General features: G+C 43.5%; 1 protein-coding gene across 2 annotated transcripts in view; it reads left to right on the top strand.

Moving 5' to 3' along the window:
* The window catches only part of kiaa0825 (KIAA0825 ortholog), a 113,147-nt gene that overhangs the window by 29,677 nt on the left and 69,502 nt on the right, over positions 1-13,968 (top strand). For both annotated transcript variants that reach the window (XM_041937488.1, XM_041937489.1), the window contains exons 11-19: positions 742-892; positions 3,068-3,258; positions 5,033-5,239; positions 5,548-5,658; positions 7,452-7,591; positions 10,274-10,453; positions 12,843-13,073; positions 13,190-13,494; positions 13,763-13,869. In XM_041937488.1, coding sequence (XP_041793422.1) covers positions 742-892; positions 3,068-3,258; positions 5,033-5,239; positions 5,548-5,658; positions 7,452-7,591; positions 10,274-10,453; positions 12,843-13,073; positions 13,190-13,494; positions 13,763-13,869 — 1,623 coding nt within the window. The remainder of the gene's footprint in view (positions 1-741; positions 893-3,067; positions 3,259-5,032; positions 5,240-5,547; positions 5,659-7,451; positions 7,592-10,273; positions 10,454-12,842; positions 13,074-13,189; positions 13,495-13,762; positions 13,870-13,968) is intronic.

Genomic DNA, 13,968 nt, shown 5'->3' with positions numbered 1-13,968 from the left:
GTCCAAATCAAAATGTAAATGTTCATTAAGTTAAGATGGAATGGAGATGGAAAAGAGATTCCTGCCTCAAAAAAGGTGTGAGCCTCGTAACATAGATAACTATTTTAAAATGATTTTAAAATGTCAAGGAAATTGAACATTTGAGGTTTGAGAGGAGTAGACCAGAGAGTTAAAAAAAAAGAAAAAAAAAGAGTTGAAATGATTGACAGCAGGTAATGACACCCATATTGTGTCTACATCTGGTGAGTTTTTATGCCCCATAATACCCCCTTAACCTCTGCTCTCCACAGCTCCCCTCTAAAGGCATCGCTGGTGCCCTCAGTGCTCCTGTTGTCCCACCTCTGGCCCTGTGCACCCCTCCACCTGCACTTGCACTGTGCCCCCTCCGGTCATAAAGCACTTTCCTCTCTCTACACCATCCAGTCCCCCTGGTTTTAAGCCTCCTGCACCCCTGTTAAACTCTTGCCTCTCTCTGGAAAGTATCAAGGCAGGCAGATTTAAAGGATATGAAATGTCACAGTGAACCTTTAGAATAAATCATCAGTTCTTTCATCTAATCATTTCACCTCATGTTTGTTTGATAGCTCCCTGAATATACAGTGGTCAATTATGCATCTGGATTACAGGATTGTGCCCTCTTGGACTCTTCATCCCAGCAGTCCCCTTTTTTTCATACCATATGTATTATAGATTATGTATTTTCTGTCATTACCTTAAAGGTTTGTTTTCCTCCATGCCTAGACCCCTGACCCTGCTGCCTATCCAGAAGTACCAAGAAATAGTGGAGGCCTTAAGAGACCAGCTGACCAGCTACTGCATCCAGGTTTGCTTCACCTGCATTCTGCAAGACGCAGAGAGTCACCACTGGGCTGACCCCAAGCCCTTTTACGAGGTAAAGTGTCTGCACAATTCCCTGAAATCTAGCTGGTTGAATTTTTGTACTCCCCCACAAAACCCTTTGAAAAAACGATGACTCTTACATGACTAAATATATTAAAATGTGCTCATAAACATCTCTGAGTTCAAGTTTCTGTTAAGATGTATCAGCGGAGCCTATTTGAGTATGATTGTGTGTATTTATTTATTTACCCACAAATCAAAAAAGACAATGATACATAAAACATCTCCAGTATTGTCTGGTGTTGATTTCATTCCCTATGAAAAGTGGAAATTCTAATGCCACGTGTCTTCGCAGGCTTTTTCTGTAGATTTTTGAGGAACTCTAGGAATTATACTCTGGAGCTTTCTCGCTTCTTCTTTTCATTCCCACAATACACCTTTACCTCCCACTCTCCCTCTTCTAACCGAGCCTTCTACTCTGAGCTCCCTGAGAACATCTGTGGCTTCCATGCTGCCCCGGGGGCTCCAGGGATTCAGCTGTCTGAAGTCTGCAGTCTACACTGGGACTGTCTGGAAACAGCATAGGGCCCCTGAAACTCCCCTACCTTTATGCCCTTAAACCAATCTAAACCTCCCCTCTCTTTCTTACTTTACTCTGCTTTTGCCTTTTTTTCTCTTTGTTCCTCCCTCCTTCCCTGGGTCACTGGTGTCAGACAGACCTGCTGTGCGCAGGTGTGTGCTTTTGTTCAAGCATGCCTGTGTGCATCTGTACAGATGAATGCACGTGTGGGTGTGCAGCAGCATCTCCGGATGTGCGTTTCATTTGGTGTGTGTGTGTGTGTGTGTGTGTCTATATTTTCATGTCAGTTGCATATGTGTAGTTGTATGCATTAGGTTTCCATCTCCTGGATACCCAGCCTTGTGTCTTGGCTCCTTCTCAGCTCAGTGCAGCTCCAAAGAGACCCTTCTCCAGCTTGGGTTTTTTCTTTCTCTTTGTTATCTTACATTGATATTGACACATGAATAGTTGCTGGCAGAGAAATATTTAATATGCTGCAAAAACAGCACATGAGGTCAGTTTAAGGCGCTTAAAGGAAGTTTAGAGCACGACCATGGCTACCTTTAATGTCAGGATTTAGCCTTCAGAGCCAAATTCATTTGAGAAAAAAAAAGCCATTATGACTTTCCAAGTTTATTCCATCCTCAGTTCCTCATCCCAGATTCAGTCCTCACTGTTGACAGGCTGTCATCCCAAATGGGAATTTTTTTTCATAGCTGAGCTGGCTGGTTAAATAAAGTTTGACTTGAATGAACAGATAAAACAGTCCAACCACACATGTAGCTGTGGCTGCTCTTGGTTCGGATCCAACCGTGTGTCTGCGTTTGCTCTGCTGAGTCCACCGGCGAAGGATGGCGGCCTAATCCCGGACATAGAGCTCGGTCACGCTCCCATCAACCGCCTATCCCTAAATGACTGGCTCCGGGGAGGGGAGGAAGGAGAGAAGTAAAATACAAGATAGATGAGGTGAAGTGGGAAGAAAATGAGACGAGACTGAGGGGCATGATGAGTTGAAGACAGGAGGAAGATGGGGAGTTTTGGATGTGTCAGTATTTCCGCCACACACACACACACAGACACACACGCCCACACAGGCAAATACAAACCATCCACTGGAGCAGTTTATTGTTGGAGGTTAAACTTGAGTAGTTCGGGTGAGTAGAAGTAGAAGAGGGAGGTTTAGTTAATGAATTCTTCTATGTCCTTTCCAACAAAGCTGCAGGATGCCAGGATAATAGTCTCTTTTCCTCCATCAGTCCTCCTCTCGTCTGTCTTTCTTCTCACTCTCGCTCGTCTTTGCTCGCCTTATTCAGAGAAGGTCTCGATTTCTCCTCGTCTCTCTCTCTCTCTGTATGTGTGTGCAAGTGTGTGCCTGTTGTGATGTGTTCTCCAGTTCAGGACTTTAAAACAGTCTAAAATCCCAGTGGGGGAAGAAACCCAGGTGCAGAGTGCAGGTGGCGTGACCGCTGAGACATCCTGGTGTTGACAGACCTTCCTCTGTCTCTGTCTCTCTCTTTCTTCTCCTTCATGTTTTCTCCCTCACTCTCTCTTTCTCCCCCTCTATTTTTATCTCCTTCTCCGTTTGGTTTTCTCTGTTTTTGCTTCGCTGTCAATATCCATATCACAATACATCTTCATCTGCACCCCCCTCCCTCCCACCTTGCACAGGGTGAGCGCTGCTCCTTCTCGGTGCAGATGTGGTTCTACTTCCTGTGTGGGCTCCGTAGCGACCTGTGGGCGATCCTTCCGGCAGACTTGGCCAAGGAGGTGCTTGGCCAGGTGCTGTCAGAGACTTTACAACTGCTGGTGCAGAGATATGCCAGGGCCCGTCCTTCATACAAGAGACACCTGCAAGTCAGGTACTCTATCATGTTCCATACTGGCCTCAATTACATTCACTTGAGAAATCTTGTCACACTCTGTAATATAAATTAGGCTTCTAAAATAACAACATCCCAAATGGAGTCCCACACTGCGATGTGTGTTCTTACCCGCTGTTTAAACACTGTAAGTCTTGATGTGACGGTGTACAGTATATCAGGAGATGATACAAAGTTTTTAGCCATCATATTTTTCTGTGCTATTTCTACTTAGGAAAGTATTTCTTTGACATCTCTGGTTGTATTTTGCTGTTGTGAGCAGTGTTGCAAATAAGTTGCTGCTTAATGGCAACAACTACATTTGCAAAATTTCTGCATTAATGTAGTGATGTTCATTGCTTTCTAGGTATCAAATTCACAGGTAGGCCAAAATAGGAATTTCAGTCTGGCTACTTTCTCTTTAAGGGAAATGTATGCACAAGTGTCAGTTAATTCAGTACCACTACAAGGTACATTTAGTAACTGTGATAGAGCTTTTCATCATATCACATTATCTTTAACAAAAGTTTGGGTTTGACTACCAATTTCTAGTTTTTAAGCACTTGAAGCATCGCTTGTCCATATTGGCTTAAAAACTGATTTGATGAAAAACTGATGTTTTCTGCTGTTTCCAAGGTCAAGAATAAACTTGAACATTAGCTGTTAAGCCAACATGAAAGAGCTGTTCTGAACCCCAGAATAATGTTTCTTTTTAATCAAAATGCAAAATTACTTATTGGTAGATTATCAGTGACTTTACATCTCATTTGTGTACCTGTCAGCGAATAAGCTTTTATGTTTAACGGCTAATCTTTTCATTACCTTGCTCGCACCTTGTATGGCCTACATGAGTGACTTTGGTACATACTGTACAATGAATATAGACTAGGCTATACATAATGCGATCCTAAATTACATCAGAACTCCTAGACAACGCCCTAGATCATTTCAGCTCTCTCACTGTTGGCCTAGTTTCGCTCGGCTCCTTTGGGTCTGATGGTGGAGGTCTGAACGTACGGCTGGCACGTCATCGCCACGCTCTCTGTACAGGCTCAGGGGTCCTCTCTTCCATCCTCTTTTTTGTCTTTCTCCTCTTAGCAGCTGAATGACGACAATGAACAGGTTAAACCGTGACACACACTTAGATGATGAAAGAGTGACAGAGACAGAGTGCATTTTGCATGTGTAGCACCGCAGGATGTCAACACTAAGCCTGGTTTATGTTGCTTGGAGACACTTGTGTTTCTGGACGGGCAGCTGTAAAGTGTAAGGCTAGCCTAAACAGATGGCTTTTCAAAGCTTCTCCAAGTTTCCTATGCGTGTAGCACTCACATGGGTACTTTTATGCTACCTCACCTCTCCTGTATCAGTCCGCCCCTGTGTGTGTCTAATAACAATTTAGGCCATGGGAAGAGCAAGGATGAGGAGATGAGAGATGATGAGCGGCTCTCCCCAACCAATTGAGGAAATAGATTTAGGGGCGTTTAAATGTAAAAGCAATGACTTTTATAGTGAAATCCAAAGCCTGAAGTACACTAAACTTTCCAACAGTAAAATCACCAGGAGGTTCTGTCGTCTGACAGGCTGCACAATGAGGCTGTTATGTCATGACGTAATGGTGGATGTTAGCCTTTGAAGACAGGAATGGTTCCTTTACATGATAGTGCCTTTCTCTTTCTCTCTCTTTATGTGATTTCACACATTCCCTCACGTCTCACCTTTTCTGTTTTCATCTATACATTCGCCTTTTCTTTTCCCTTACTCCTTGTCTAAGGTGTGACATCACAGCAGTGTTGCTGTATGTGGAGCAGCTTATGTGGAGTGTGTGTGAAAGTCCCGAGGCCTTGGTGCACTCCAATCCTTATTCAGCAATTGCCATAATAGCGGGCAGATCAGACTGGCCGTACCAAATCCACAGCCTGTGTGAGCAGCTCCTGACAGTCCTCGTCATTGTCACAGCACCTCTTTCTTTGCTGTATAGGTTGGTATGCGCAGTATGTTTTTGTCATTCAGAGTCAAATATGACCTAGGCACACCAATTTTTTTTCTACTTTTCATATGAAACTCATAAACAGAGATAGTTACATAGCTATAGCCCCTGACTATGGAATCCTGTGCCCAGGAGGACATGAGTGGGCTGCAAACTGTAAAAAAAAACACAGGAGGATGTATTTTTATGATAGCGCTACCCAAAGAACTATGACCGCCAAACAGTATATTTTTGCACATTTAAGATGTATTAATCAAAGTCAAATCAAAAATGCCACATGTGATCTCAATTTTCTCCAGGATATTTATGATTGATCCTGCGAAGGAGTCCACGCCGCATCAGCCTGACAGCCCTGCTGTCCACTGGCTAAATGCTATCAACCCTGACCTCTTCACCGAGCAGGCCATGCGGTATGTAAAATACACCCATCATACCATCCATCATCCGTCATACAGTAGGTACACATATGCATGTTCACACACAAACTCACATACACGCACACTCTGGTATGCTAAGCCATCACACACACCTCCACCCACTGTATAGAGAACCATATGTGTGTGTGTGTGTGCGGAGTTATATCCGCGTACTGTATGTGTGGATATATTGCCAGACTTACCCGTTGCTCAGGGCTTCAAGCCTGAGCTGCTGTGGTAATATAACACAGATGCAAGCTGAGAAAGAAAAATAAAAAAAGAATAAACTACCGTTGCCGTTGACACTGATTTTGTTTATGTTGATGGTTGCTGAGGGCTTTACACATGAGGTGTCAACAGCCTACACTGTGGTGTGTATGTGCTTGTGTATGCGTAAATGTGTACATGCATGCATACGTGTGTGTACATGTGTGCCCGGTTTCTGATGTGACCTCCGCGGTGCAGTCAATCACCCCACACCCCCACGTACACACGCACACCGTTAACTCCACCCTCCTCCCCTCTCATCTCTCTCATTGCCAGAGGTGATGTCATTGCGTGCTGATGGAGCACAAATCAAGCTAACCCCCGCTTTCCTGCTCCTAAGTATTGGAGAGCTGAAATTAGTTTATTTTTATGACCTCTTTATTTCTTTGCTCCCGCCTCCCGCCTGCATGCGAGGGCGCCAGGGGGGCTGCCAGTGGCCCAGGGCCAGATCCACAGGTCCTCATCCAGGACCCGGCCTCTGTGGACAGATCTCTCCCCAGCCCATTAAAATAAAACCCATTGTTATGGTTATTAAATAAAACAATAATAAAATCACAAAGCACATAAATAAATCATGCAGCATTACAGGCTATAAAGAAAGCATCTGAAGTTTTGTTTTCTGGCCTGATGTGAGTTCCTGTACTTGCACACATTCGTGCTCTGCGTTTTCCGTCTTGCCTTTGCACGTGCGTGTCTGTGCATCTGTGTGTCTTGTTTCTGTAAGCTGACCCTGGGCTGTAGCCGGGTAGATTTATCAGAGCAGTTAAAAGAGGATTTCTTCTGGATTTGTGGTCCTAGTGACATCATAAATTGCACTGTCAGATTGAGGCATAGTTTTCCTCCGTCAAGCAGCAGGGTGCACCCTGCTCTAGCCTTCTGGCTCAAATAGAATGGTTAATTTCTGGGCAGACACCCCCTGTACTCCCTCCTGCCTTCTCACCCTTCAGACAGACTGTCCATTCCTTCCATTAGATTTTATTGAGATGTATAAAGTAACATGCAGGCACACACATGTCAGCATGCTCTCACACTTGCACACATACATAACCACAAGCATAGGCTCTGAAGGGTGCACACCCACACACACACTTATACGCACACACACCAAGGATACGGCTCATTACCCACAGCTGGCTGCAGCCTCTTGGTTATACAAAAGATGTAGGAGGGGGGTACTGCTGTATATTCATGTATTTGGCTGTCTCCCAAATGTTAATTTGGTTTTAGCTGGCCAAGATTAGAGCTAATTCCTTCCCGGTGCACACTATAAGTAAGCGAGAGTGAAGGCATTTGCAGACTAAGCTCGTATCAGGAGTGAGTGACACTGAAGGAACTTACCACTGTAGCATAAACACTATTTCCTCCCAGATTGTCACCCAAGACGACTGTGATTTCAGTCTTTGTCTTTCACTTGTGAAGCTTTTCCCTCCTTTGTTGTCTCTTGCTAAATGGATTGCTATGTGTACACTCACCTGACACTGCAGAACTGTCAACTTTGTTTTCCTTCTTTCCGCTCTCAGAGACGGCCTTGTGGGCCAGGCGGCCTCCGCGTGTCAGCTGAGGCTGCTGACCTCTGACCCGGGATGCAATCCCAGGTTGCTGCTGCGAACGCTGCTTTACAGAGACTGTCACCTGCCCAGAATGCTCCTGGAAAACTCTCGTAAGTCTGTTTTCAATGTGCATGGATGTGTTAATGGATAAAGGGTGTGTGAATATGCTGTGCTGGCCTAGCTGTCAGTCTTTTCGGAGAAAATTGAAGCTACTTTCATTAATTCTTCAACATTTTCTTTTTTTATAACTGGAACCACAGGGTCGATCCCACGGAGGCCGTGTGTGGGAAGGTGTTTACTAGTGTCTTAATTATGGTGCTCAAAGATCCTAAGCGAGTTATACCGACCTTAGATGAGCTCTATCCATTTTATGTAGTTATCATCAGCATCTTTGCCTTCATCATCATTTTCACCTTGGTCACCATCATCACTAAATCAATAGAGAGCAGTAATAAACACTCAACAGGCCCAGGCGGAGCACACATGCTGACCTTTAAAGATTTTCCCTTCTTTCTTCTCCCCTCCGCACCGGCAACAGTCTAACCTTTAAAGACTGTTGTGCACTGGCACATTAATTCACATTATAGCGACCTCATTAATAACAACTCTCACTGTCTCGTTCTCTCGCTTGGTCTGAGTCTGGCTCAGAGACTCTGCAATGCTTCTCCCTCCAAGCTGCCGTAAATCAACGCTGGAAGCGCTGACGCTCGCGTGTTATCACGGTGACGGGCTAATTAACCAGGAAGCAGACAGACAGAAGGAACAGCTTGACTGAACGCCTGAATTCCATAAGCTACTGCATTTCCTTATACATGTGCATACTGGGGAAAAATCCATGTGCAACTTACTTACAGATAGTAATACAATGTGTCACAAACTATTTCATTCAATTTAGTGTGTTCCAGTAATTGTTAAAGTCAGATGTTATTGACAAGCTGTGTTTAATCAACAGCACTTTTCACTAAGTTGTTGCTTAGTGACACATTTACCGTACACTGTCAAACCTTATCAAAGCACATTGACTTGCTAGAGAGCTGTCTAGCAAACTAAATGCAATAACCTTCATCTGACGATTTCAAAAATATATTTATTTGCAGGGAGATAACACCTCCACATTTACAATAACAGTTTTCGCTTTTAAACAGCTCACTCTAGATACACTACTTCTGATGCACACACACACACGTGCACACACACACACACACACACACACACACGCACACAGCCTTTTTATTATCATCAGCGTGTCTGCTTCCAATTACAGAGAGTTTGCAGAGAGGGCCCTTGTGACTGGTTGACTGGTTGTCCGGAAGATAAACAGGTGTATTTATTGGCTATGTATCAAGGTTGGATAAGCTTAGAGCCAAAGAGGGAGTGAAAGAGAGCAAGGAAAAATGGAAAAAGCAACCGAGAAATCGACATAGAAACACCAACACATTGGAATTACTGTGTGATGCAGCAGTGGTGGAAACTCCACAGAGATGTGCCAGCGCACTGTCATCTGTTTTTCTGAAGTCATCCGCTCCTCCATAATGGGATCATTATTAAAAGGCTCCTAGTTAACCTGCCATGCTCTCCAGCACCCCAAGTGGAAATTAATGTTAGTCACCCCTGTTCCCTTGGATCATTGCAGCCATAGCGGTGATATCCAGAACACTCTCTCCTTTAGGACCAATTACCAGACTGGCAGAGAACAAGATGCCGGCATAACCCACATAATGCCGCCTAATAAACTGATTGTAGTTCAGGTTGGTTGACCACTTTTGAGTGTATGTGCTAGATGTGTTATTGTGAGAGAAGAGGCAAGAGTGAGAGAAGTCGAGAGAAACTCAGAGACAGGAAATCAGTTCTCAAATGGACCTTGAGTGGTGGCGGTGCTTCCTACCTGCCTGTTATTAAGGCGGCTGATATTATTGGCCCTGTAACACAGCAGCTAATTCAGCCCTGTCATTTTAAAATCGTCAGCATTAGTCAGAAGGAAGCCGTGCTGCCCTCCATCACAGCGCCCCCTCATTGACTGCTGTGTTGCATACATTTTCCCATTCAAATAGCTGTCATCTCCCACACAGCAGACTGACAGACCGCTGGATGTCTGCCACCTCTGGAGCAATGGGCCTTTCCTCAGCAACCCCTGTCAGCTTAACACACACACACACACACTTGTAAGCACGAAAAACACATATATAGACATCCATATGGGTTACACACGCACACACCTCCATCCTCAGCCCTGTGCTCAGACAGCAACCCCCACAAGGACACCCTGTCAAAACCTCTTCCTTTTCACTTCCTGTCTCCATGTGCTGTGGGGGCTTTGAAATCTGTTTCTTTTTCTGTTTTTTTTTCTGGTCTGTTTTTTTTTTTCCTCCATCTAACACAGATGTGGGTTTTTCTTCCCCTTCTATTCCACAATGCCTTTTGTTCACCCTTTCTGTTAACATGTGTCAGGTTGGGCAGCCTTGACATTTTCCAATGTGTTTTTGTGCTAAGAAATCAAGATGCCGTTTCATGGGATAGGGCTTTATATCTTTCACTACCTACCTCCATAAGGTTGATATTTTCTGAATCAGAAATTCAAAAAACAGCCAGATTTTACACTCACCTACACACTCCTAACTGAATATATGAGTAAGCCTTTTCATCCCTTTGTGCATCCAGTTGTTTGTGTGCGTGTGTCAAGTGCTCCTGAATATCAAGATTTCATAAGTTCATTGACATTTTGAATACCCACACATTTACTTGTGTTGTGTGCAGAAGTGTCCCACTGACTCAGACTTTTTTTTTTTTGTCAGATTTTTGCATGGAGAGCTGCTTAGAAATGTCTACAGAGGGCTCTAAGGCAGGAGATGACTTCATAGTCGCATTGTTCAACCTTTTCAGTTGCCTGAACAATGTTCCGAAGGCCTTGACTCAGGTCCTTCAACCATACCTGGAAAGGGCACAAATATGGGACCATCTCTACACACTTGCAGGTGAAGTAGGAACCAGCTGCTATACATTTGTACTTCAGGAGTCATTGCTATAGACTAGCATTACACTGGTATGCAGTGCATTACTAGAAGCTAAAATACTATTGTATACAATTGTACTGCTGTACCCTATATTGTGTGTTTTAAAATACAGTTGTTCATTTTAATAGAAATGACACATTTAAATATTGTTAATAATATATTTGTTTGTTGGGACAGAAACACATTTTTGCTTTAGAGCAGAGCAACTTTAATGTCATTTTTTCAGATTTTCATCACTCATTAGCTCAGTGCTGTTTGGTTTCTAATGCAGGATACTGTACTATTTATCTACTGCAATGAAGTGATTATAAAATACCAAGTCATTGCCGTTCCCATTTCATGTTAAATTGGAAAACTGATTGTTAAATCCATCACCTCCCAAGATATTGAGACACAACTGTTTTCATGCTTGAATAACAGGAAATGAATGGAAGTGACTGAGAGTTGACCAAATTCTCTCAGAATGTGTTTGATGTGTTTCTAAATAGAAGCCCGCAAAGAATATCTTCATTTTTTTTCCTGTGGGCTGGTGTTGACACTGCATGCACGTGAGGTGAAGCATGACTTTAATATGCCGTTACAGAGACTGTACTCCCCAACCCTGTCTTCCTTTCCGCCTCTCTCTTGTACAAGCTTTGATACAGAGCTTAATCAGAACTCCTGTGGAGTATGGAGCTCTTTTTGGTGGTGATTTTTATATCCTGGGTGAGTGGTAATTATTGTAGCATAAATTAGGGTGATTGGAGAAGAGTATTTGGATGGAGACAGAGCAAGGGAGGGGTCGACAGAGGGAAAGAACGCAAAAGAGAGTGAGCCAGAGAGAAATTCTCAATGTCATCCAATCCTCATTTATCCTCACAGGGTAATTAGTTTAATTATTGGACTGTGCCAAATCTTTGTATTATAATTTTGGTTACAGGATACCCCCAGTGCCCCCGTTTCTATTTAAACTGCTCACTGAGTTAACTTTCATAGATTACATTGAGACTTTGACTATTTCTGCACTTACACTGATGTTTCATCACACAGTAGCAGGTTGTATTGAATCAATACACCAGTCAATACGGTAGTGGGCGGTATAAAATCTGAGAACCAAGTGACTTTGAAAAATAGGTCTAGGTCTCACCTGCCACCGAGCACTTCTCCTTGGAAAAGCTATATCATTTTCAGTTCCGCTCTCCTCCATTTCTATGGGTCTGAGGTCACACATTTGTTAGGCGTCCCGGGAGATTTCAGTGCACTTCCACTGCCGTCGCAGTACTATATCTCTCTGTCGTAGCCTTTGGTTTTACAGCCGACGCTGTAGGAAGTTTATGGGTGCCATACAACTTCATGCTGTCGCTTCTCTGCTATCAATATTAGCGGGATATGAAAGGGCAGAGCAACGAAAGACATAGTGCACCTGGAAAAGGTAGTACTGTTTCTACTGTCGGGCCACCTGGGTTTGATCGAGAACATCTGAATTTAACTTGACATTACTCGCTTTTAGTGTAGATATTTTGACAGAATACCATAGCGCTCTGTGGATGAGCAAGCTGTTTTTGTCTCTGTGTTTTCCCATTGTTTAAAAAGTGGAGTCACTTCTGACACAGACTGAGTGTGCTTTAATGACTGAGGGGTTATTGCTTGTTTGAAAAGCCTGGAAGCACAATATCCATAATATGAAACATAACCAAATCAGAACATTTCATCTACTCTTCATTTTTATGTTGATTGTATGGCATGGCTGCAGGTCTTTGACAAGTCCAAAACATTTATGATTTAAGACCCAGTATAGTCATTGAACAGTATTTCATTAGAGTAGTATCAAATGCTCCTACATACAGCTAGGGGCATTCATTTTCTGTTGTGCATTTAGAGAATTATGCGCTCTGTTTGTGCTTTTCAAGTAAGTAAAAACAGGGAATTTTGGTACAGCCGGCAGCATGTTTGCTCATTAAACTCAGCTGGACTTCATTTCCTTTACCAGTTGACTTCTCGTCCTTCTCTGTAGTTACTAGTCACTCTGTGAGTTGGTGTTCTCAAAACTTTCAAAAAATGTGAAGACACATGTACCACAACTAATAAAATAGTTAGTTCAATTGGGAGAAAAAAAGTTGTAACTCTAATTGAGTCAATTAAGTACAGTCACATTGTAGGCCGTTATCTGGGTTCCTTCTTCTTCGCTGGTTCTGTCGTTGTTACAGCAACACAAAGCTTCATGTACAGCTCAGCTTTAGGCTTTTATTTTTTCAAAACTAAGTCTTAAAGACCAGTGATACTTTTGTATGAATTTGTAAGGTCTTTAGTCTTCAATTTGATGTTCTTTCAGCCTTCTTTACCTGTTGCATTCATTTGACATTTTTGTCAGACACAACGAGGACAGTTCCTGTAGTGATCAGCTGTGTCCGGGCGATCGTCACCAAGTCTACCAACACCCTCTTGGTACACCTGGTCTCCATGGTGATGGGTTGGCAGGCCACAGAGGTGCGCAGTGGAGCCCTGTTCAAGCAGAATGCACCTGAGAGTGTCTTGGCAAAAATCCCAAAGGAGTGGAACTACACACCACCTGAAGCAAGGAGAAAGGAGACTGCCACTAAGAGTATGCACAGACTGGGTGTCATATTTTCAAGTCATGTGAGCAAAAAGAAATTTTAGGGTTGTTTTCCCCTAATTAAGATTTATTCTTTCTTTCTTTCTCTCTTTCTTTCTATGTAGCTGTCATATCCTTAACTATCCAGACCTTCTCCTTCATTTTAACCAACCTGCCCCTCGCCGTAGCATCCGTGCCTCTTCCGATCCGCTACCTCTTCCAAGTGGCAGAGAAGCAACTCTCCCAGCATTCCCGGCAGCTGCGCTTAGTGGGCCTGTTACTCTGGGCCCTGCTAGGCTGTCTGATCCAGGGCCTGGAGGACCCACGCACATTAGAACAGATCAGTGGTCTGGCCCTGGACAGCGGAGCAAAAGAGCCCCTGTCCCTGCTGGCTGAGTGCCTACAGGCTGCCATGGGCATTCAACAGAAGGTAAGGGCTAATGTTAATGTAACAGTAATATCAATGATAGTAATTAGGGGGTTATTTACCATGTGAGGAAGGGCAGAGCATTAAATTGGGCTGTTGTGGTGTCAGTTGTTATGTTGTAATTATTTATTTATTTATCTATTTACATGTTCAAAAACCCTGATGCCATCATTTCATTATATTTATTTTTGATTTAATGTGTGCCATCAAATCAACCATCAACCATCTGACTTTTGCACATAATCTTAATGGTCTCCTGTTTGTCTGACAGGGTGTTCCCAAACCCACAATGCACAAAGTGCTGCAGGCTATGGAGGAAAAAAGACCCAAGTGGACAAACATACAGCTGCAGAAGGCCCGCAAGCTCTGCTCAGACAGGTAAGAGGTCAACTGCAGGGGAATTAGCAGGCGGTAAAGGTTAGAATTGCATTGATGTAGTTTCTATCAATGTTTTCATGCATTCAGGAAAGTGCTATA

Source organism: Chelmon rostratus, chromosome 5 (assembly GCF_017976325.1).
Source record: "Chelmon rostratus isolate fCheRos1 chromosome 5, fCheRos1.pri, whole genome shotgun sequence".
Taxonomy (NCBI): Eukaryota; Metazoa; Chordata; class Actinopteri; order Chaetodontiformes; family Chaetodontidae; genus Chelmon; species Chelmon rostratus.
The sequence above is the reverse complement of the archived record's forward strand: the minus strand, read 5'-3'. Positions and strand labels throughout refer to the sequence as shown.